Below are 22,115 nucleotides of genomic sequence, written 5' to 3' on the forward strand. Positions count from 1 at the left end.
TCTGACTCTTTGCAGCTTTCAAATGGGCGGCGCTGACTCCCTTCTAAAAAACAAATTCTCTGTAATGCTACAAATATATTGTTATTGTTGCTTTTTATTATCTTTCTATTCGGGCCTCTCCTATTCATATTCCATGCTCTTATTCAAATCAATGCATGGTTGCTAGGGGAATTTGGACCCTAGTTACCAGATTGGTTAAGATGCAAATTGAAGAACTGCTGAAAACAAACAAATAAGTCAAAAACTTTCAATAAGAAAATATGAAAACAAATTGCAAATTGTCTCAGAATATCCCTCTCTACGTCATACTAAAAGTTATCTCAAAGATGAACAACCCCTTTGAAACCAATTACAAAGTTGCAAGATATATGTCATTTTATAACATACTAAAATGTAACTTTTAGGGAATGCTGTCTGTACTAAACTGGCCACACACAAGCCAAAAATAGTGGCTGACTAGGCCCCTCCAGGCTATTTAACCTTGTAGGGGGCAAATGTATTGCCTATCCATTCTTATTACCACAATGTGCATGTGACCCCCCCCCCCCATCATGGAACTGGATTTTGGGATAAGGCCTATGTGCTCCGCTAGATAAACATTAGTTTAAGGGGACAGTAAGCCACTTGAGAATAGGTCTTGTGCTAAACATATTTTTGAGAAAAATATTTCTTTTTTATTATTTCTTTAGTTAACAGGGTTATTGAAGGGTTGTATGATCCATATTTGCTCCTTACGAGGTAAATAACTAGATTACCAGTGCACAGATAACCCCCCCCCCTCTGCATTATAGACTCCTGCTGATAAAACAGTCACTACAAGGTGTGAAGGGAGGGGGTGTATACTGCTAATCTAGCTACCTTCCTTGTAAGAGCCAAAAATGCAGTAGCTTCATGGATATGAATGGGTTTATTTCCATATCATGTGATTTAATGAATTCCCTATTGACTACAGAAAAATTTATACACAGAACACCCATCAGGGCAGTACAGGAAATACTCTAGTTAAGGTTGGTCTTTCTAGTGAGCAGGTGGGGTATTGTGGATTGGGCAGGGTTTTTATGTAATTTGGCATGGCCAGGGTTTTTTTTGTTATTCATTGGAGCCCCATTCTAATTGTTGGCACTTGGCAGGGCACACTGCCCATGGGGCTCAGGCCACCGATGGGTTAATAACTGCTTAATTGCTCAATTAGTAGTATGGGGCCCCATTACCTATGGTGCCTCTGATTCTATGTACCAAAAACAATACTTATACATTATGTATCCCTATGAGTTATTTGTATCAGTTAGTTATAGAGAAGAAGGTCACAGGCTGCGTGGAGTGCATCAGTGACACTGTTTGTGCCTGTGTTTTCCTCATCATTACTTTGCTCAAGGCCATCCTCAATAATGATGCCGGCCCATACTACTTAGTAAACAGGGTCCATGCCTGGATTCCAATGTTTAGCCCACCAGTCACCTGGATGAATGGGGCTGAATTAAAAAAAATCATGAACACATTCATGCCCTTACATTTCCTGGCCATACCCCAAGTTGTGCCAATGCCCACTGCATGATTTACCCAAACACTACCCACTCCCTACAAGGCCTGTCCCTTGATTGCAGTATCCCCTGTACCCCACTGATGGCAGCACCTCAATAGAACTGTGTTGTTTAACATAATCTCTGGACTGATTGGAAAACTTGTGTTAAACTAATACTATGTAGTGAAGCCAGTATATAAAGTAGAAATCAAGCGATTTGGCTATTGTAGAGAGGAATCTAATGAGCATCTAACCCTCAATCCCTGTGCTAGAGACTCCTGTGCTCTTATATGGTACTCTTGAATACAGGCAAAACTACTAGAGATTGACATTCCTTAATGCATTTCACTGCTGAGGGAGACAGCAAAAGCAAAGTATATACTGTATGACCTCTAGTGGTGGCTAGGGATTCTGGGCAAATGTGTTATCCACAAATAAAACACAATATGAAGGTTATTTATAAATAGTTATATGCTTGCCTTTAAGTGAATGTGATTAGTTTGTTTTCTGTACCTTTTTTAAAACTCATTATACAAAAAAAATACCCCTATTACATGTAACAGCTTCCAGATCAACACCTTGTTCTGTTTCCCAGTGTCCCAATAACAGAGTTACATTATAAAACAGGAACCTGAAAATGCAAAAGAAAAATTATTTGCTTGAAGTTTTGGCTTTCCTTGGTGCAGAGAAATGTATCACCTTGCCTCAAATCCAATGGATTGCCATCAGACAGGAATCTGCAGCTGTGTGTAACTACAACCCCCTGCAAATTGCAGTCATTCTACAAAAACGAACAATAATTCTAATTATTGCAACACAGATATGTTCATCTTCCAGTAGAACAATTTTAAACAATATTTATTTTCAGAATACTGATATTAATTTGTTAATTCCCCCCAAACGCCCACTTGCCTAGATCTGTTATAATATGTATCTAAATGTATCTCTATATGAAACTTTGTTTTCCCAAAATCCTTTCTAAAAGCTCAATGCTGTACTTCAGAAAAGAAAACTGTTAGAATAAGACACCTACACTCAAGAAAAAAAAAATGTAAGTTGGAAAGGATTTCTTGCCTGAAAACAATACATTTGGCTCGAAATCTGAACACCCAATAATTAAACGTATCATTTCTGAACAGCAGGGGGCGCCCTAGCCTTATATTTGCTGCTGCTGTTCCTTTTTTTTCTTTCTTTTTTTTTCTTTCTTTTTTTTAAGTGAATTTAGTTTTTAGTTAATAAATCTCCTCTGGAGAAGAAAGATAATGACTGAAGAAAGGGTTGTTTATGACGTCATTAATTGCTGTACCATAAACCCACGCTGCTGCTTTGCTTGAAAAGGAAAGGAAAAAAAGAAGAGAGGGATTCTGGCTTCCAATTTTCTAGATGAGACTTTGTTTATAAGCACATGGATGACAATGTTATTTTGGATAATCTGACTAATGGGCTGCCTGTTAAGTGTAAAGCAAAAAGCTGAGACTATGTATATAGCCAACAATGTACCCCAACATTAAATAAAAAATATCAGTCATTGGAACTGTAAAATCACTGGGTATTATGGCTGAAAACATAACTAAGCTCTCTTTGTAAGAATGTATTTGACATCTTTTTCATGGATCTGTTATATATACATATAATTGAAGCTGTCCTTTTACTGTTTCTAAAAATGAGATAGCTATTAAAGGGGTGGTTCACCTTTAAGTTAACTTTTATTATAGAAACTTTTCAATTGGTCTTCATTATTTATTTTTTATAGTTTTTCAATTATTTGCCCTCTTCTTCTGACTCTTTCCAGCTTTCAAATGGGGGTCGCTGACCCCGTCTAAAAACAAATGTTCTGTAAGGCTACAAGTGTATTGTTATTGCTACTTTTTAATCCTTGTCTTTCTATTCAGGCCTCTCCTAATCATATGCCAGTATCTTATTTAAATCAGTGCATGGTTTCTAGGGCAATTTGGACCCTAGCAACCAGATTGCTGAAACTGCATCCTGGAAAGCTGCTGAATTAAAAGCTAAATAACTCAAAAACCACTAATAATAAAAAATCAAAACCAATTGCAAATTGTTTCTCTACATCATAATAAAAATGTATTTAAATGTGAACAGCCCCTTTAAGGTTTGATGGAGGAGTTTTCATTGACCTGTGGTTTTTAATAAATCTGGTGGGAATAAGGGTTGTTTATATATGCGCTGTATTTCCACTGGGATTTAAAATGAATCTCTGCAATTCATGAATTGTGAAATATCTTAAGAGATGAAAGCTCTAGATGCCAGTCCTTGATTTAAGGTGACTAGATCATAGGAAAAATCGAGGCACTTCTAGAAACTCCAGCTGCAGCACATGTAGAAATGTGAATGTACAATGTAGTTAGTGACAGGGAGATGGTTGTAGTTGTACAAGGGACTCACTGAAAGGCTGCTCTAATACAATGGCACTCAGCAGTGGGTGTGCTCTGTATGCTGTATCCCAATAGGGCAGTGCATGCTTATTATGAGAGCAAACCCTTATAAAAGGTTGCATTGGTGCAATGTAATTCAAGAGGGGCTGTAATTCAAGGGCTGTTATACTGCAGTACATGCATGGTTGCAACAGTTCAGTGTCAAAGTGAAGCAGGGGGTATATATGAGTATTTTGCATTAAAGGGTTTGTTCACTTCTGAGTTATTATATGATGAAAATGTAGAGAGTGCTATCCTACTAAGACAATTTGCAATTGTTTTTCACTTTTTATTATGTGTGGTTTTGGAGTTATTTAGCTTTCTGTTCAGCAGCTTTCTCATTTCAGCAAACTGGTCACTAGGGTCTAAATAACCCTAACAACCATGCATTGATTTGAATAAGAGACTGGAATATAAATAGGAGAGGGCCTAGTAAAAAAAAAAGTAGCAATAATAATAAATGTGTAGCTTTGCAGAGCATTTGTTTCTTAGATCACCTCATTTGATAGCTGGAAAGAGTCAGAACAAAAAAAAGGCAAACAAATTAAAAAAAAATAATAATGAAGACCAATTGAAAAATTGGCCATTTCATAACATACTAAAACTGAAATGTGAACTATCGCTTTAAGCTGCTGGAGCTAAAGCTGCTTTTGACTGTGTATATTGTATATTTTTTTCATTGTATCATTATAACCCTTGTTCATGTTTGAACCTAAGCCCTTTCACATGGGGATTGTACTTTTCCCTATTGGTATTCCCTTTCGGACAGGCAGGGCCACAGCAGATTTCTCTGACTTCACTCCATTCCCTTTAAAACAGAGGAAACAGTGGGAATTAGAGTTAGGGGCGCCCTGTGCCAAAGTACATATCCTGCTCACTGGATCCTGCTCCGCTCTCCGTCCAACGCTCCTTCCAGGAATTATCAAAGGAGAAATCTTTGGATTCACTAAAGTGGACTGGGAAACCGACCCCAGCGTCTCCCCCTTTCTCTATAAAAGTCATGCGAGAGTTTATATTGCAATAATAGAAAGCGGATGTGTATATATGCAGGGGAGCATTTTAATCTTTCCTGATCGAAATTAAGTGCAGGCATCAACGATTTCTAACAACCCCTCTACATCTGCACTAATTGCAAATAATAACTAACATGATACATCCCAAGCACTGAGCAGAAATCAGTTTGTGCCCTTTCCTGGCATATGGGTAAGACTGGGGGGCCCTTAATTGTGCTCCTAATCTAATGAAAAAACTAGAAGAAATCCAAAAGTGCCTCTATAGGTAATTATGCAATATATTTGTAATACTACTCATATAGGACGCCAGGTAAAAAAAAAATATAATTTGTTTTTTTTTTAATTAGGAAAGTAATAAGTAACACCAAGTTTAATTATGTATTCGTTTTAGATTCATTTTTTTTTTGTTACAGGAACTGTAATGACATCTTAAATGATGTACTTCAAAGGCTTTTATAATACAGTAAACTGTGTATTCCCAGAATAAACTGCCTGTTTTAATTAAATGAACATGAAATCCGTAGGCATTGTGTGAATTAATATTCCAGGTACGTCCAATGTCAGACAGAACCAACAAAAAAATATATATACATATTTAATTTCTAATAATAATAATTATATTTAATTATATAATAATTAAATAATAATTTAATTTCGTTATTAAAACGAAATCTGCATGATCTTATTTAAACTATCTAGCTATCACCTAGGAGAACATCGATCTCTATCTCTACTGCATTTCTAAAAAAAAAAAAAAAAAAAAAAAAGAACAAGGACCAGAAATGAAATATATTTATATTTTTTTATATTTTATTGTAATGTGTGACTTAAAAAACAGATCTGAAATAAAATGAACAGATACCCGAGCAGCCAGCACGTTTCTTCAAAATCATGGATTCTGTTAAACAAATATAACACAATTTTGTGATCATTAAACTTTTATTGAACTCGAGTGAAAAAGGGGAAAAAAATAAAAAAAATTAAATAAAAACGAAAAACCTGAGGTTTATTCCTGCCTTGTTCCCCCTTTGTGTGACACCATGAAAGGGATTTTTCGTTTTGGAGTTTTTATAAGATGCCAATGTCACTAGAGTGCAAGCATGGCACGTGATTGTCCTGTGCAGAAGGGACAGGCAGCTACAAACACAGTAAAGAAACCATACGTATGTCCTTCAATCACAAAATGCTTAATAGGTTTTCATTTACAATATATATATCATGTAAATTGGGGGGGGGGATATGAGGAAAATGAAATGCAATGAATTATTCTCTAAATATTATGTACAGCATCATGTACAACTCTGAATAAATTAATAACAATTTGCATATTTTGGGATCTTTATAGCTTATTTACACAAATGACTATTTTTCCATAAATATTTCTGGCCCCTGAGCAGGTATACTCTACTGCTGCACCAGCTTTCGGATTTTTTGTTTTTGACGAATGCTTTGTATGTGGCTTCAGCTAATGATGGCATCTTTTTTGACCATCCAACATAATATATATATATATATTTATATTCTTTTTAGTTATTTTGTATTCACAACGGGATTAGACATATTTCATATTTGCATTGTGTTTCCAACAAGAGTCAATTCTGAACAAACAGGTCCCAGACCTGCTTTAATAAGAAATCTGAGGAATTCTTGTCTCCTATTTGTCCATCATCAAGTATTGAGTCTCTGCATTCTTGGGCCATGCCACTTGAAGTGTGGGGAAAGGGGGTGAGCCCTTACAATAGCACTATTATGATGAGTTCACCATGGCTAAGAAAAAAAAAGGCTGCTGTCCAGGCCCAGTGGCAGGTGTAGAATTCAGAGAGGATATTTCTGCAGAGATATACATAAGTTTGATTTTGTAGATCTCTTTTGTAGGCCTTCTTACTTGGTGGGGTTTCAGTGTGTGGTTGCATTAGTCCCAGATTATCCTTTAATTGCTGCCCCTGCTCAATAAATAGAGTGTGCTGTACAAGATCCCAGTGCTTCTTAGCCCTTATGGCTCAGGTTAAGGGCAAATGTGCCAGTCACTTTGGTGACTCCCTGCCAGGGGAGACTTCTCTCTGTCTCTCCAAGCCACTGACAAGTCTTTGGATCCTCTGCAGCTCATTTATGGAATCCTTCATGGAGGCTTTTGGGGAGAGGGATTTTGAGTGGGACCTCTTGTGCCCAGGAGTGTCTGGGATTGGACTGGACTCCCGGCTGCTGCCAGGTTTGGAGCTCTCTGATCCCGGGTTGATGCTGCCAGGCATGCCAGTGGTCAGGAGGTTAGAGCAGGGAGGAATGCCCACTGGGATTTGGTAGGGATTAAAGCGGAGGCGGGGCCTTGTACTGCTGAGGAAAGGGTTCCTTGGCATAGTGGTCGCAGCGCTGGTAGCTGGCATTGCTGATGCGGCAGCTGCAGCCGCTGCCATGTACGTGTAGGGATAAGGAAACAGTCCTCCAAATGCGGGCATTGGAATTCCCTAGGGGAGAAAAAAAAAATATTCAATATACAATGCTCAACCATTAATAAATAAAAGGGCAATCCCTAGAAGCAACCCCACTTTCACACAACGCTATAGTAGGCAATGCCCATGTACCTGTTACATTATACCAATTCCGACTACAAGACAAGGCCAGAGGCGCAAGATCAATATTATTAGATTTATGTAGAAGGAGGGGAAAAGGTATATAGAATTCTGTACTATGTGAAATAAAAGGACTACTAAAATAGTGTGCTGAGCCTCCTTCTACATATATATAGATATATATATATATATATATATATATATATATATAGATATATATAGATATAGATATATATATAAATATATATATATATATATATATATTAGTGAAATGGGTGGCACACTGCTTCCAAACCTCACCCAGTTGCACGGTCAAGAATTGCATATATTTTCCAAAAAGAACCAGCAACAACGGGATATTTTCAAAAACAAAAAAATTTATAATTAGTAAAGCTAAAGGCTACAACATGCTTCACTAAATATACATTTTTTGTTTTTGAAAATTCCCGGTGTTTCTGTTTTGTTTTCTTTTTGGAAAATATATATATCTCGGGCAGGGTTTGCCAATAGTCAGATTCCATCCACTTTCCATAGCATACATGCATACATAAATAATTGTTTGCCTATTCAATGGTATATTATTAAAGATAAAAGCGTATTTTCCCAATCTATTCTTTATTGTATTGTTAGTGTGAACGGCTTTATATGATGGAAAATGATATAATGGGGGCTTTATTGATATAAACTCTATTAATGTTCAGAAAATGTATTAAATGTCAAAATACTAAGCATAACAGAGTCTAGCACGGCGTCCTCTGTTGGCAGCCTTGTGTACTCCACCCATCGCATAGACATTCGGTACCTGCCAGTTTATTGGGATGCAGTATTAATTTGTTGCCAGTTTTTTTAGCTTCGCATCTAGGACTCAGTTAAAAGTCTCCGCAAAGCTTATTTAAAAAAAAAAAAAAAAAAAGAACACACACATAAGATTACCAGTTTAAAGTCTGCCACTGATCCATCCTTTAAAATTCAAGATAAAATTCCACAGAAGCATTTTAATATTAAACTTATTTATTTTTCATGAATCTACTTTCACCAGAGCTCTATCTCAAAGAACTGACTTTGCACAACGAAAGCAACTATTCTAAGCGACTTTTAGCCTACACGACAACCAAATGGTCAATGAATTTAAAGTTATTTGTATCTAGAATTTTTCAGAACAAAGTAGCATTTGTTGCTCCCTTTTCTGTTCTCTGGTTCTGGCTGTTGAAACAATGTAGCAGATGTCAGTTCTCCTAAAAAAAATCAGCAGGCTACTTTTTTTATATCGTTGCAGGAGTAAACGACCAGCCAGGTATTCGTTACCAATTCGTTTTTAAATAACTTTAAAATTGCTTCTATAAATGACAGTTGCTTATAAATGCATAAATGCAAAATAAAACGGAGCGCACCTTTAAACGCATGTTCCATTTTTGCACAGAATATCCATTTCTTACATTTTAATTTTCCTGCACAATAAAATGTTGAAGGAACGAATTGTACATCACTGATTCCATTTCCTTGTTACACAAAAACCTAGGGGTATTATGAAACATAATAGCCGGACAGATTTTGATATTTTGGATATGAAACCGTAAGCCATATCAATGCATGCGCCGGGTCTATTTCTCAGAGACATGGAAAATGCCTAGTTAGATGTTTGGAAACTCGGTATCAAGTTCATTTAGGTAGAAAATGAAAAGGTTACAAACAGACTGTTTGCCCAAAAATTCAGCAGAGCCTTGGGAAGCAGAATGTCAGAAAAAGCTCCCAGCACCCAATCCAGCAATTTATATATAGCTGCCCCTGTACACTGTGTATTTGTAGATAAAGAAAATGCACCCCTGATGCTAGTGTTTTTCAATATATATATTGACTTGCAGCTGAAGTAATAAGTAGCCTATATATATGTTCCCTATGGAAATCTAGTTATTTGCAGGGTTAATGGTAATGTGCTAACAACAGTGACATCTAGTGGTGGGTCGGAGCAATCGCACACAAGCATGGAAATCCACACTTTATGAAATCCCCAACTAGTTGAGACAGAAATGGAGGAACCTATTTCAGAATATGACTCTTACCTGAGAGGCCAGCATGTGCTGAGAAAGGTGAAATGGGAAAGGAGTAGCTGCCCCCGATGCCCCCTGCACAGAGGAGAGGCTGCCGTTATCCAGAGCACCTGCCCCTGTCATTGAGGCCAGTAAATGTCCCATGCCCATGGCAGAGAAGGCTCCCGGGCCCATTGTAAACTGTCCCGGGTGAAAGAACAAAGGCTGTCCGGCGTTCAAGGGGTTAAAAAACTGCTGGCCGTGGAGGCCTGAGAAAGCCAGGCTTTGCAAGTGACTAGCACTCAGATGAGGTGGGCTTTCAGTCTGTACCATCAGAGGGGAATAGGTCTCTTTACTTAAACTCCCACACTCAGGGTCACTTTTAGAGTCCTCTTTCCTCCTGCTCTCCACCTTGTCTTTCTCTAAGCTCCTAATGCTGTTGAACAGACTGTCGCCGCCGCTGCCGCCGTCCTTGCGACTTTCTGGGGAGTCGGATTTCTTTTCTGGAGTGCTCTTGTCTTTGCCCCTGTCTTCCAACCTGGGGCTGCTAGGAGGGCTACGGTGGCCAACTGGGCTGTGACCTCTGGCGCTTCTGACCTCTCGCCTGTCCAACTCCTGGTCACTGTCTGCCCCGAACTTCTCTTCTGCAGCACAAAACAAATCGCAGGTTAACAGACTGAGTAGTCGCAGTCTCGCAGAGGTATATGAGCAGGGAAAGAAGCTCTATCCCCACAATCCTATCTGAGAACACTGTCACTGAGTATGTATTAATATATATACAGCCTTGAGTAACCTTCAGCACATCTATACATAGGATTTTCACTTCCTACACCCTGTTCTTTTCTCAACAATACAGTATTCATATTTTATGGAATGGAAATCAGCTACATTCATTTTTGAAACCGGTTTCATTGATATTTTTATCGTTAAATTAAAAAAAAATAACAAAAAATGCTTATTTTTATGTGGGCAATACAGGGATAGAATACACATTTAGAAAACATTATAATTCAGAGTTTATTGATTTAGACGACTTCTCTGTTTAGTTTTATATAACCTTGAAGGAAAAAAGATATGTCTCTCCTTTGATGTGTCGAATAGAACTATTTTGATAAATGGAAAAGTACTTATAGAATAAATCAATGGAATTTATTTCAATAAGTGAGTTAAGCTTTTTTATTTGCATTATTAAGGCTTGGAGAAAAAAAAAAAAAGTGTAAAAGAAGATAATTACAGGCCAGCAACTAAGAAATATATTTTAGCTAATCGTTCTCTAGAGCCTGCTTTTATCAGCAACTGCAGTCAGGTTGTACTATAAACTGTTAAAGGAATATTAATCTGATTATTCTGATGATACATTTTAACAAAAGAATAATATTCATGGGGAAAGGTAAATTATACACAAAGAATATTGGATATGATTAATTATAAACACATAACATGTAAAGATATAACCTATTTCTTGTTTATACCTGTATTTGAATTTACTTTGCAAATTTATAAACCTTTTTCCTACTGTCAAAGAGGCAACTTTAATGGTCGTAAGTTTAAAAATGGTATGCAAAGCAGTGTTACAGTAACAGGGGAACTATGTATCTGTTTGTGCTGGGTTTATTCTGCCAGTAATTATTGAGAAAGCTAGAAAGTCCAGAATTGAGTCCTGAATTCAGGTTAGCAGCACCCTCACTTTGAGCTGTGTTTCAATTGTCCAGCTGGGTATATTTTTGACCCCTGTGGAAAGAAATGAGCATGGGGCAGCAGCTGTATGTGAGCGACTAATGAGAATGCAGTTAAGGCCAACGGAAGTGCAGGGGCTCAGACACACTAATCCTGGGAGTTGCAGGACGCAGTGCAATTACCTCTATTAGTGCGATGCAGCCGGAGAGGGCTGGGTGCTGCACTCAGGGGAGAATGCAGAGAGTCTCTGCCTGGGGCAGGATCACAGGAGGAGGCATCTGATTCTGCACCATCTCTGTCTGCTTTGCACTGCTCTTCATACATCCGAAGCGACGGCAGGCTCAGTTGTTTCCTGATCCCCAAACAAACCGGGAGACAAGTGGTTAAGGCACAATCCTGACATAAACCCCACACAGTCACAGCTATTTAGTCTCCCCTTAGCCACCACAAGAACACAGAAGGCTACATCTCCCTTAAAATAAATTCTGATGTGTGTGCCTCAACCAGATTTCCAGACATTATTGGTGTCAATAGCTCACAAACGTGGCACAGAATGAATCAGATCTAATCCCCCCTGTAGCCAAATTGATTGCACCTCTAATCTAGTTACCTTTTCTCTCTTCTTCCATTCCCAGTGTCTCTAAATCCTTTAGCAAATGGATTGTGATCAATTTTAAGCTGAGTGATCTAAAGGAGAAAAGAAAAAAAAAATATATGTAAACTATTTTTTTAAATTTTTTTTATTATTTTATGAATAGATTACTATTTAAATAAATACAGTTGACTTGATCTTGACTTGATTCGTTGGATAAGAGGACAAACATGTATTCGAGCCCAATTGGGACGTTGATAAAGGCCCAGGTAGTAACCTAAATGTCTAGCCCTCCAATGAATTTTCTTTTTTGTCCTATAAAATATATACTGAGACAGAGAGAAAGATAGACATTCCAGTGGGCCTTGGTCTCAGGGATCTGGGTGTTGTCTGAGATGCCTGAAATAAATGCTAGAGCCCATTGTGGGCCATTGTAAGGAACAGGTTAATCCAAGTGGAAGTGTCAGTGTGTTTACCTTATCCCCGCACTAACTAGTAGCACGCAGTAGGCAAACACTTCAGTCTGCCTAAAACAAAACAACCCCCTAGCTTTCTCCTCCAGCTCCCCCCACAATGCATTTCACTATTATCATAGCTAACAGAAAAAAAAGTGTTCTATTTTCTTATAGGGCTCAAAAATACCTCAAAATACTCTGCAATATGTAGTTATTAATACTAATATTTTTGTGATGTACCTCAATGCCGGTACAAATGGAAAGGGTTAACAGACAGGTTACATTCCAACCCTTGCTCTTTATGTAAATAAAGCAGATTTCTGCTCCCTGGATCCCACACTGGGCAGGCTCCCTTACCAACAGATTAGAACACGCAGTCTCCCGGTTTAACACACCGCATGCTTTATTAAAAATGATGCTGAGGTTTGCCCTGAATTATTAATAGAGTTTTAATGATAGGAAGTTATTTTTCAGAGCCCCCTGGAGGGCAGATGGCGACTAAACATTGCTGTGTTGGTTAAAAGCTATTCTTATCTCTCACATAAGGCTGAATTATGGGGCAGGCGACATTACATCAATTAATAATTCATAGTTTTGAAATATGTTCCTTTACCTTAAAAAAATCCATGCCTTATGCTTTTCTATAGCTGAATATACAAATCGACTTTACAAAATGTATTTATATATGTGTGTGTGTGTATATATATATATATATATATATATATATATATATTAGTTTTCCCATGCACCAATTTATATACAATAAGATCAGATTTGAAACTATTATTCATGCAAAAGGCATCCACGTGATTGAGACCATAAGTACTCATTTTTCTTTTCAATTGATATGCCTTAAATGTAAAAATATATATCTATCTATCTTTCTATCTATCTATCCTTCTATCTATTATCTATCTATCTATCTATCTATCTATCTATCATCTATCTAATCTGTCATCTATCTATATATCTATCATCTATCTATCTATTCTTCTATCTATAATATCTATCTATAATAGCTATCTATCTATCTATCTATCTATCTATCTATCTATCTATCTATCTATCTATCCTTCTGTCTATCTATAATATCTATCTATTATCTATCGATCTATCATCTATCTAATCTGTCATTTATCCATATATCTATCATCTATCTATCTTCATATCTATTCTTCTATCCATCTATAATATCTATCTATAAAAACACTCGGCCTTTGGCCTCGTGTTTTTATATGGTCATGAAACTCCTCGGTAACTTATAATATCCTTATATTTTACAAGAGGGGGTACTTTATTCTATCTATCTATCTATCTATCTATCTATCTATCTATCTATCTATCTATCTATCTATCTATCTGTCTATTTATATATCCTTCTATCTATTTATATCTATCTGTTATCTATCTATCTATCTATCTATCTATCTATCTATCTATCTATCTATCTATCTATCTATCTATCTATCTATCATCTATCTATGTATCTATCAATCATCATCTATCTATCTATTCTTCTATCTAGCTATAATATCTATCTATAATCTATCTATTCTTCTATCTATCTATAATCTATCTATTCTTCTATCTATCTATAATCTATCTATTCTTCTATCTATCTATCTATCTATCTATCATCTATCTATCTATCTATCTATCTATCTATCTATCTATCTATCTATCTATCTATCAATATCTATCTATCTATCTATCTATCTATCTATCTATCTATCTATCTATCTATCTATCTATCTATCTATCAATCAATCTATCTAATCTTTAACATTCAGATAGGGAACTACCTGTGTTGTTTTCTAGTCCTTGTTCTAGTTTTCCTGTTTGTAAATATATAGACGCCTCACAAATGAGCTCATTGTCTATTGTTTTGCTGCTGGACAAATTCAATCAGGGAGAGTGGAGTTTAATGATGGCCCCAGGCTGCCTTGGGATGCACAGCATATCAACGTTGTGGCTGCCCTACACTCTAAAGTGTTCTTTAATCGATCGTGACTCTTTGCCATAAAGTTTACGATTGGAACAAGCCCACCAGGACCCTCCGACAGATCTGTCAATTAACATCAGCAGCAAGGGGTAAAGGTGTGTGTTGTGGCAGGGCCCTGCGCATGCGCACATGCTAGCTGGGGGGGGGCTTTCTGATACTGAATTCAAATAGAATGTTAGCCATATGCAGATAAAGGACGCCAAAGAAAACAGCTCGAGCCAATTAACCAAGCCCTAGGTCCAGCCATATGCAAATAAAGTATGGGTCCTGGGCCTAATATTGCACCAAACCAAAGATCTAAAAATCTAATAGAGTCTTATAAAGTATAACAAAACCGCAAAGTGTTAATTAGACCAATAATTTGTTCAACAGGCCATAAAACATATACTTTATAAATTCTAGTTGATAACAGCATATAAAAAATTGTCCCTTCCATTATGCAGCATGTACAGTTAGGCCTTGTTTGAAATATTGGGCAATAATAAACATGTGCTTAGGATCTAAAGAAAGGAGAAAGACAGTGAGGGAGATACACAGAGAGAGACACTTCATGTCCCTCTCCAAGATCCATGCTAGAGACCTGACACAAGAAAGGAATTCCTTACCTTATCGTTCTGATAAGCAGTCACCGCTATAAAATCTGTCTCTGGAAATACATATGTCCTAAAAGTGCTGTAGGGAAGTTTCAGGATATCATTGGCTCTCACTATATGAAACCGTGGCTGATACTTATGCATGGAATTGAGAATAGTCTGAAAAATTAAAAAAAATGCTTTGTGTTAGGAGAGGTGACAAAAAAAAGCAATATATATATATATATATATATATATATATATATATATATATATATATATATATATACATTTAAACATTCATATGAATATCATATAATCAGGAAGTATTTTTGTTTGCTCAGTTTCATTATACCTTTTTAAAGAATATACAGTAAGTTCCCAGACAGAAAAATAAACAAATATTCATATATTTTGTAATAACGCACTCACTTGAGAAATGATTGGATTGTCAGACTGGGTATTTGCTTATTTACTTATAGTCTGACAAGGGATGTATTCAACAGACAAATCATACTTGGGAGATACAGATCCTTACAGATTGGTTTAGAACCTGCCCTACCAATAATATGGCTTTGGATCTGTCCTGAAATAGGATTTATGCAAAAGGCAAATCCCTTTGTGGTCAGAAAAAAAAAACCTGAGTGTATGAAATGCTATCCTGATTTCATAAAAGATTAAAATGATTGGGTGAAATAAATTTGTCGTAAAACGAATCGATTTGATTGTTGTTCTATCAATGGGAAATCTAGAGAACGAAAAATTGTAACAGCATTTCCCATTCAGGCGTGCAAATCCCCACTGAAATAAAAAAAAAAATCCATCCTGCTGCTGCTGCCTGGCACGGCCAAGATACAGATGGGCATTGATTAAACCCTGCTGCCCAGTTTAATATACCAGAATGTGGCCTTACACAGAAACCGATCTCAAGCGAGGAAATAAATGAAACCCTTTGCAGATGCATTCATTACACCTTTTCCCCTAAAGAAAAAATAAATATCCAAACATTCTGAGACTTTAAAAACGTTTGTGTTTTTTTCCACTTCCACTGTAAACAGGAGATGTTACCGTGAAATGCAGCACCATAGACTCACTGTTTGGATATAGGATGTAGAACATATTTGGGATTAGCATATACTCAGCGCTGAAACACTAAAGGTTTTGGAACAAGTTCAGAATTTAAACTAATCCAGGTTGATGCTATGGTGGGTGCTTGGATTTCCTCAGGCCCCAAAGACACTGTCATTAGGGAAGTATATACATGTCTCCCAGTGATAAATGGGGAGGAAAGCGATAGCCTGCTAATGTTTAAAAGAGGGCTACCGGCTGAAATAATATTTGGGCATAATACTAGCATCCAGAGCCTTAGGGAGATTCAGCATGTGTACATTGGCAGGACAAGTAGCTGACAGTTGGTTGGCATCTGTAGGGCAAGTACATCGCCGCGTTATCTTTCCCTACAACTATTATTTTTTATAGTTCATCAATATCGAGGACTCGGCAGATTTGCAGTCATCACAGTTGCTTTAAAAACATCTGCAACTAAAGAGAGCCGATGGAAATGAATGAATTTTAAACTTGACCTTGCCCTTTCCTACTGTATGTCAGTTCTTGGGAACAGAAGCCTGCACGATTTGTAGGGTCGTGCCAAGCTACAGTTTCTCTACTGGAGTCTTTATTTATAACATTTTTTTTTTTTATTGTTAAGAGAAATTATTTTGAGTTTTCAAGCTTCTTATATAAAAAATATATATTTATATGTATGTATAGTGCAATATATATTTATATATTGACATAAAATATTAGTCAACAAGTATTATTATAATTATGCAACATGTATTAATTAATTGGTAGGTTTTTATTTATTTATTTTATTTTTGGTAACTCTCCCCAATGACTCGATCCATTTTGATAGATAATTGACCAGCTAGAGTATTTGTTTCATTCTGTAAAGGTGGATTTAAAACTTTAATTGTAGGCGTAAAGTTCGCTGTAATGGGGTCTGGTGCTAAGTGCCTAACGAATTGATTGACTGCCCCATAAAGTCTCTAAATCCTTTCAATTACCATATCAAAAATGTTCGGGTCGTTTTCCCTTAGTTGTCAAAAGGCAGAGACGGCGATTGCACTGAATGCTGATGGCGATTGCACTGAATGCTGATAAGGACGCGAAGAGCCATTCAGGAAACTTCTCATTTGTCTAGTAGGAGGGTCGGAGTCAGGCAGGGGAGAAATACTAAAATACTCTGTGTACAAGATCAGCCCAGGAAGAATGAATTGTCCCACTCAGGAGTCTATTTTCTGACATGAGGAATTCATTTCTAAAGCAAACTCCCAGTAACCCCGCTAGATTGTTTATTTTTCTTTCCTCTCCGGGCCTATTGATCGCTGCAGTATTAAGATTTTTTATGGTTTCTTGGAACTTTTCAGTGATGGAAATTCAGCTGTGGCTATTGTGATGCTTGACCCTAAGAAAGTACATAAAACTAGACAAGAAATTCTGTTCTCTGAGTTGGTGACTGGGGAGGGTTGGTCAAAGCAAATGAGGGCTTTACCTATCCTTCCGACCCCTCTCAGACACACAGTCTCTCCATGACCTCATTTCAGCAGCTTTGTTTAATCCCCAACATTTTCCAGATTTAAATGCTATCTCTTGGGGATCCTCCTAACGCACAAAATTACCGTGGTGGTTTTATTCTTACTGTACCAATTGCTGCACGATCCCCAGATATCAAAAGGTGACCAGACGAATCTTTTCCATAAGCCAAATATTTAGAAAATACAATATTTCAAAATCCACAAGAGAAACAACTATGCCAATAACTTAGCAGCACCTAGTTCTACTTTTTTATTTCAAGGTAACCAAAAACTTTCTCTACAAGACCCTTAATCACCATAGGCGTAAGCATTATGTATTAAATATTATGTGTAGTTGCGGATCAGCATTTTACTTTGCAGACTGGGTGGATTTAAATGCTACAGATGCAAAGTTTCAGGTCTAGAAATAGCCTATAATATTGAAGATAAGGTGCCTAATCTAAATCAGTTATGAATTAGCCATGTGAGTTAAATGAAAATATTATGGCCACATATTTCCCATATGAAACTTCTGACTCCCACTGAAAATACACATTCCAGCTGAGCAATTGTCTTTTTTTTTTTTTACTATGTGAGCATTTAATTTCCTAATTTCAAATCCACTGTAATAGCTTAAAAAAACTCCATTATTCAGGAGGAATAGTGAACCCATTGTGGTTAAGGTACATTTATTAAAATAATGTGTCTGCTTGCTCTTGCCAAGTGCAGGATATTAACATTCCCCCCATTAAAAATGCATTTAGCCCAAAACATAAGTCTGAATATACATTAAAACCTAGGTACAGCTGTCTCCCTTCCAATGAAACATTTTCAAACGATTATTTTCAGCAATTGCCCGTGCTTAACATCTGTTCCTGGTGCCCATATAGCTGCGCCCTAGCTGTAGATGGATGGTACATATAAAGTTATACATTTGGTGACCATGGGGCAAAAGGTGAAATGTTTATACTTACAAAGCCATGTTTGTCTGATATGTTATTGGTGAGCTTGAGCTTGTGAAAAGCAACGGGTTTGGCCATCCATTGCTCTCCTGTGGCAGGGCTATCAGGGTGGATATACATGCGTTTGGGCATCTCTGGGTCAGCTTTGCCAGCTACCATCCAACGGGAATTATGGAATTTGTAACGACAGTCATCCGCAGCCACTATATCCATTAACAGAATGTACTTGGCTTTCTTGTCCAGGCCGCTCACCCTTACTTTAAAAGGGGGGAACATTCGCCTGCAACAGAAGGAAAGCGATTTGAAATGAACAAATAAGGACAGCGCGCAGAGCTTGCATGCAATGATAGCTCACTAGTTCTCAATCGTTGTGCTACAATGCCCTCTACAATGGATCTTTTGAGCGGTAACATATGCCAGGCCTTGCCTGAGGGTGGAAGCCATTGCATTTCGAAACTAGAGGTCTCAATTGGCACTTTGTGCAGAGGCACCCCAGTCTGAGATTACTTTAGCCAGCGAGCTTGTTCTGCTCCACGGTGTGGCTCTATACCCTTATATATAAGCAAGCTTCCCTAGGATGTGAGCTACAGTCTGTTCTTTGGTTTAGGAACACAAGGAGACCACAGAGAAACGGCCAAGTCTCACTTCTAATTGTCTCAGCGGATCTGTGTGTGTGTGTGCGCATTGGACATCCGAGCTTGTTTTCTTGGCATATAAACGTCCAGTGGATGGAATCAAAGCCAAAAAGGATTTCAGATGCACAAGCACATTAGCTTGCACCATAAATACTTGTTCTGGATGGGAAACAGTCAGCGGGGGGAGGATCAGAAAGAACACATAACGTTACCGAGACGCATTTACACAAAGTGTGTGTTGCATGGGAATCGTGCCTCTCTCAAATATGATCCAGATCTGGACAGAACTGTCTGGGCTGCTAAATGAGCTCGCTCATAGTACATAGTTATCTGTTAGCTCACAGCCTCTGCTTTCTATGTGTACTTTGCTGACATAGCTATCCCTACTGCTGCTACAAAGGAAGAGGCCTGTCATGATTTCAGACCGAAGAAATATGATTTATCAATTATGCAACAGACACAAAAACACATTTTCCCTGTTGCACTTTCCATAAGGGATACATTCTCCAAATCAAACATAAAAGTGAATGAAAAACACACACACACACAAAGCAACTTGTCTGTAACTGTTACACTGCTGCTCCCCTGCCCTGTTGCCTGTTCTCCTGCCACACTTTACATTATTATATGAAATATCTGTGGCTACTTGCGGGCTCACCTCCCAGACTTGGTGATGACCATCTCCGTGCCTATTTTGTGAAACTGGTCCCACAGTTCCTTAGCTTCTAGATTCACTTTGGGGTCGTCGTCCACCTCCTCCTCTGGCTCCAGGCTCTTGAGAGAGCGCAGATGAGCCGCTTGATGGTGATGCCCGAGGGCCGAAAGGTGCAGTCCGGCTTCGGCGGCTCCAGCCAGACTGGGGTCGGATAGGGGTTTGCCCAGAGCTGCCGGAGGCAGAGTTAGAGCCGGGAAAAAAGAGGGTTGTGCGGCTGCCAGGAAAGCAGACATGGGGAAATCGGCTGGTCTGGGAGCGTGGAAAGGGTGATACGCCATGGCAGCCCCCGGGAAAGCTGGATCTCTCATCGGTGCATACACAAATCCAGCAGGGAAGAGAGGAGCTTCCAGAGCGAGTTAGAGCCCTGTCCGATATTCAATGTGCCAGAGGAAGTCTCACTACAGAGCTCAGTACATAGGTCCCCCCCCACCCCAGCACACAAACTTCTCCTTAGTCCCAGGATTCAGCTTTCCCCGGCCTGTGGCGCTCACTCTGGCTCCTCTGTGCTGCTGCTGCTGCTGCTTGAAGTGAAGGACAGAGAAGAGCAAGTGTGACTTATGGAGCTGAAGTGTGAGCTCAGCCGGTCATGGTGTAGGATGGGAGTGGGAATGGTGAGATCTTGTCGTGATCTCTGGAAAACTGTGACTATCTCACATGTCCTTCCTGCTCTGATCCCCTCGCTAATGAGCCAAGCCCCCTTGATTGCTGATTTTACGCTTTTCGGACCAATTGTGGATCTCCATAGGCGGGGTTTTGACAGCTCGGCCAAGATCTGGACGAGAGGGGGGGGGGAGAAAAAAGAAGGTGTCGGAAGCATCAGCGGTAAGAAAACATGTCAACAGAATCAAATATTAACCAATGACAGCGGGAAAGGGCTGGAAATCCCCACCCACTGGAACGGCTCAGTCCCCAACACTGGGCTCCCTTGCATTTCCTTGCCGGCTTGTGGGAAGTCGCCTGGCCGAGAGGTGGTCGCCCAGTGGTCCCAGGTGGGGCAAATTATGCTCGGGGCCGTTTTATGGCACTGCTTTCACACATGTAAAATCTGGGCTTTCCTGAAACCTTTCATTCCATAGTTACACCTACAGTAGGATATGGCCATATCAGTATGCTTTCTCTCTTAGCCCTGTTATACACCTGCCTTCATCCCATTCACGACCCACCCACACACAGTCTTTTATTCCTATTTTATTCTATTATCTATCTATCTATCTATCTATCTATCTATCTATCTATCTATCATCTATCTATCTATCTATCTATCTATCTATCTATCTATCTATCTATCTATCTATCTATCATCTATCTATCGATCTATCTATCAATCTATCTATCTATCTATCTTTCTATTATTTTTCTTTCTTTCTTTCTTTCTTTCTTTCTTTCTTTCTTTCTTTCTTTCTTTCTTTCTTTCTTGCTATTATCTATCTATCTATCTATCTATCTATCTATCTATCTATCTATCTATCTATCTATCTATCTATTATCTATCTATCTATCTATCTATCTATCTATCTATCTATCATCTATCTATCTATCTATCTATCATCTATCTATCTATCTATCTATCTATCTATCTATCTATCTATCTATCTATCTATCATCTCTCTATCATCTATCCTTCTATCTATCTATCTATCTATCTATCTATCTATCTATCTATCTATCTATCTATTTATCTATTATCTATCTATCTATCTATCTATCTATCTATCTATCAATTATCTATCTATTATCTATCTATCTATCTTTCTTTCTTTCTTTCTTTCTTTCTTTCTTTCTTTCTTTCTTTCTATTATCTATCTATCTATCTATCTATCTATCTATTATCTATCTATCTATCTATCTATCTATCTATCTATCTATCTATCTATTATCTATCTATCATCTATCTATCTATCTATCTATCTATCTATCTATCTATCTATCTATCTATCTATCTATCTATCTATCTTTCTTTCTTTCTATCTATCTATCTATCTATCTATCTATCTATCTATCTATCTATCTATCATCTATCGATCTATCATCATCATCTATCTGTATATTATCTATCATCTGCTAAAACTATTTGCTCATTTTGCCCTACCTATCTAGTAAATCATCTATTAATCTTTATCGAAGTTTGTTCATATATATATATACATTATTGCCACCTTTATTACCCAGTTATGAACATTCTTGTATAATCAATATATTCAGTCCTTGGCGTGCTTACCTTACTGGCCACACACACATATACTGTATGCCAGGTTAAGTGTGTTAGAAAGTTAGAAGCTGCCCCCGCAGGCCCCCGGGTCCGTGTATAATGGAGTGTAAGAGAATGGGCTCAGCCTTGTGCAGAAGAGCAAGATGCATATAAACT

The 22,115-nt window shown here is 37.9% G+C and overlaps 1 protein-coding gene across 2 annotated transcripts; it reads right to left on the reverse strand.

Moving 5' to 3' along the window:
- Window positions 1-5,758: 5,758 nt before the first annotated feature.
- tbx2.S (T-box 2 S homeolog) lies at window positions 5,759-22,055 on the reverse strand. Of its 2 annotated transcripts, XM_041582980.1 has the most exons (8): window positions 21,969-22,055; window positions 19,694-20,522; window positions 18,413-18,680; window positions 14,896-15,042; window positions 11,852-11,928; window positions 11,424-11,593; window positions 9,598-10,208; window positions 5,759-7,432 (listed from the first exon to the last, which is right to left on the reverse strand). In XM_041582980.1, the coding sequence occupies exons 2-8, from the start codon at window positions 20,056-20,058 to the stop codon at window positions 6,995-6,997; spliced, it is 2,076 nt and encodes a 691-aa protein (XP_041438914.1). In that variant the 5' UTR covers window positions 20,059-20,522; window positions 21,969-22,055; the 3' UTR covers window positions 5,759-6,994.
- Window positions 22,056-22,115: the final 60 nt, after the last annotated feature.

This window comes from Xenopus laevis, chromosome 2S, assembly GCF_017654675.1.
Source record: "Xenopus laevis strain J_2021 chromosome 2S, Xenopus_laevis_v10.1, whole genome shotgun sequence".
In the NCBI taxonomy this organism is placed as follows: Eukaryota; Metazoa; Chordata; class Amphibia; order Anura; family Pipidae; genus Xenopus; species Xenopus laevis.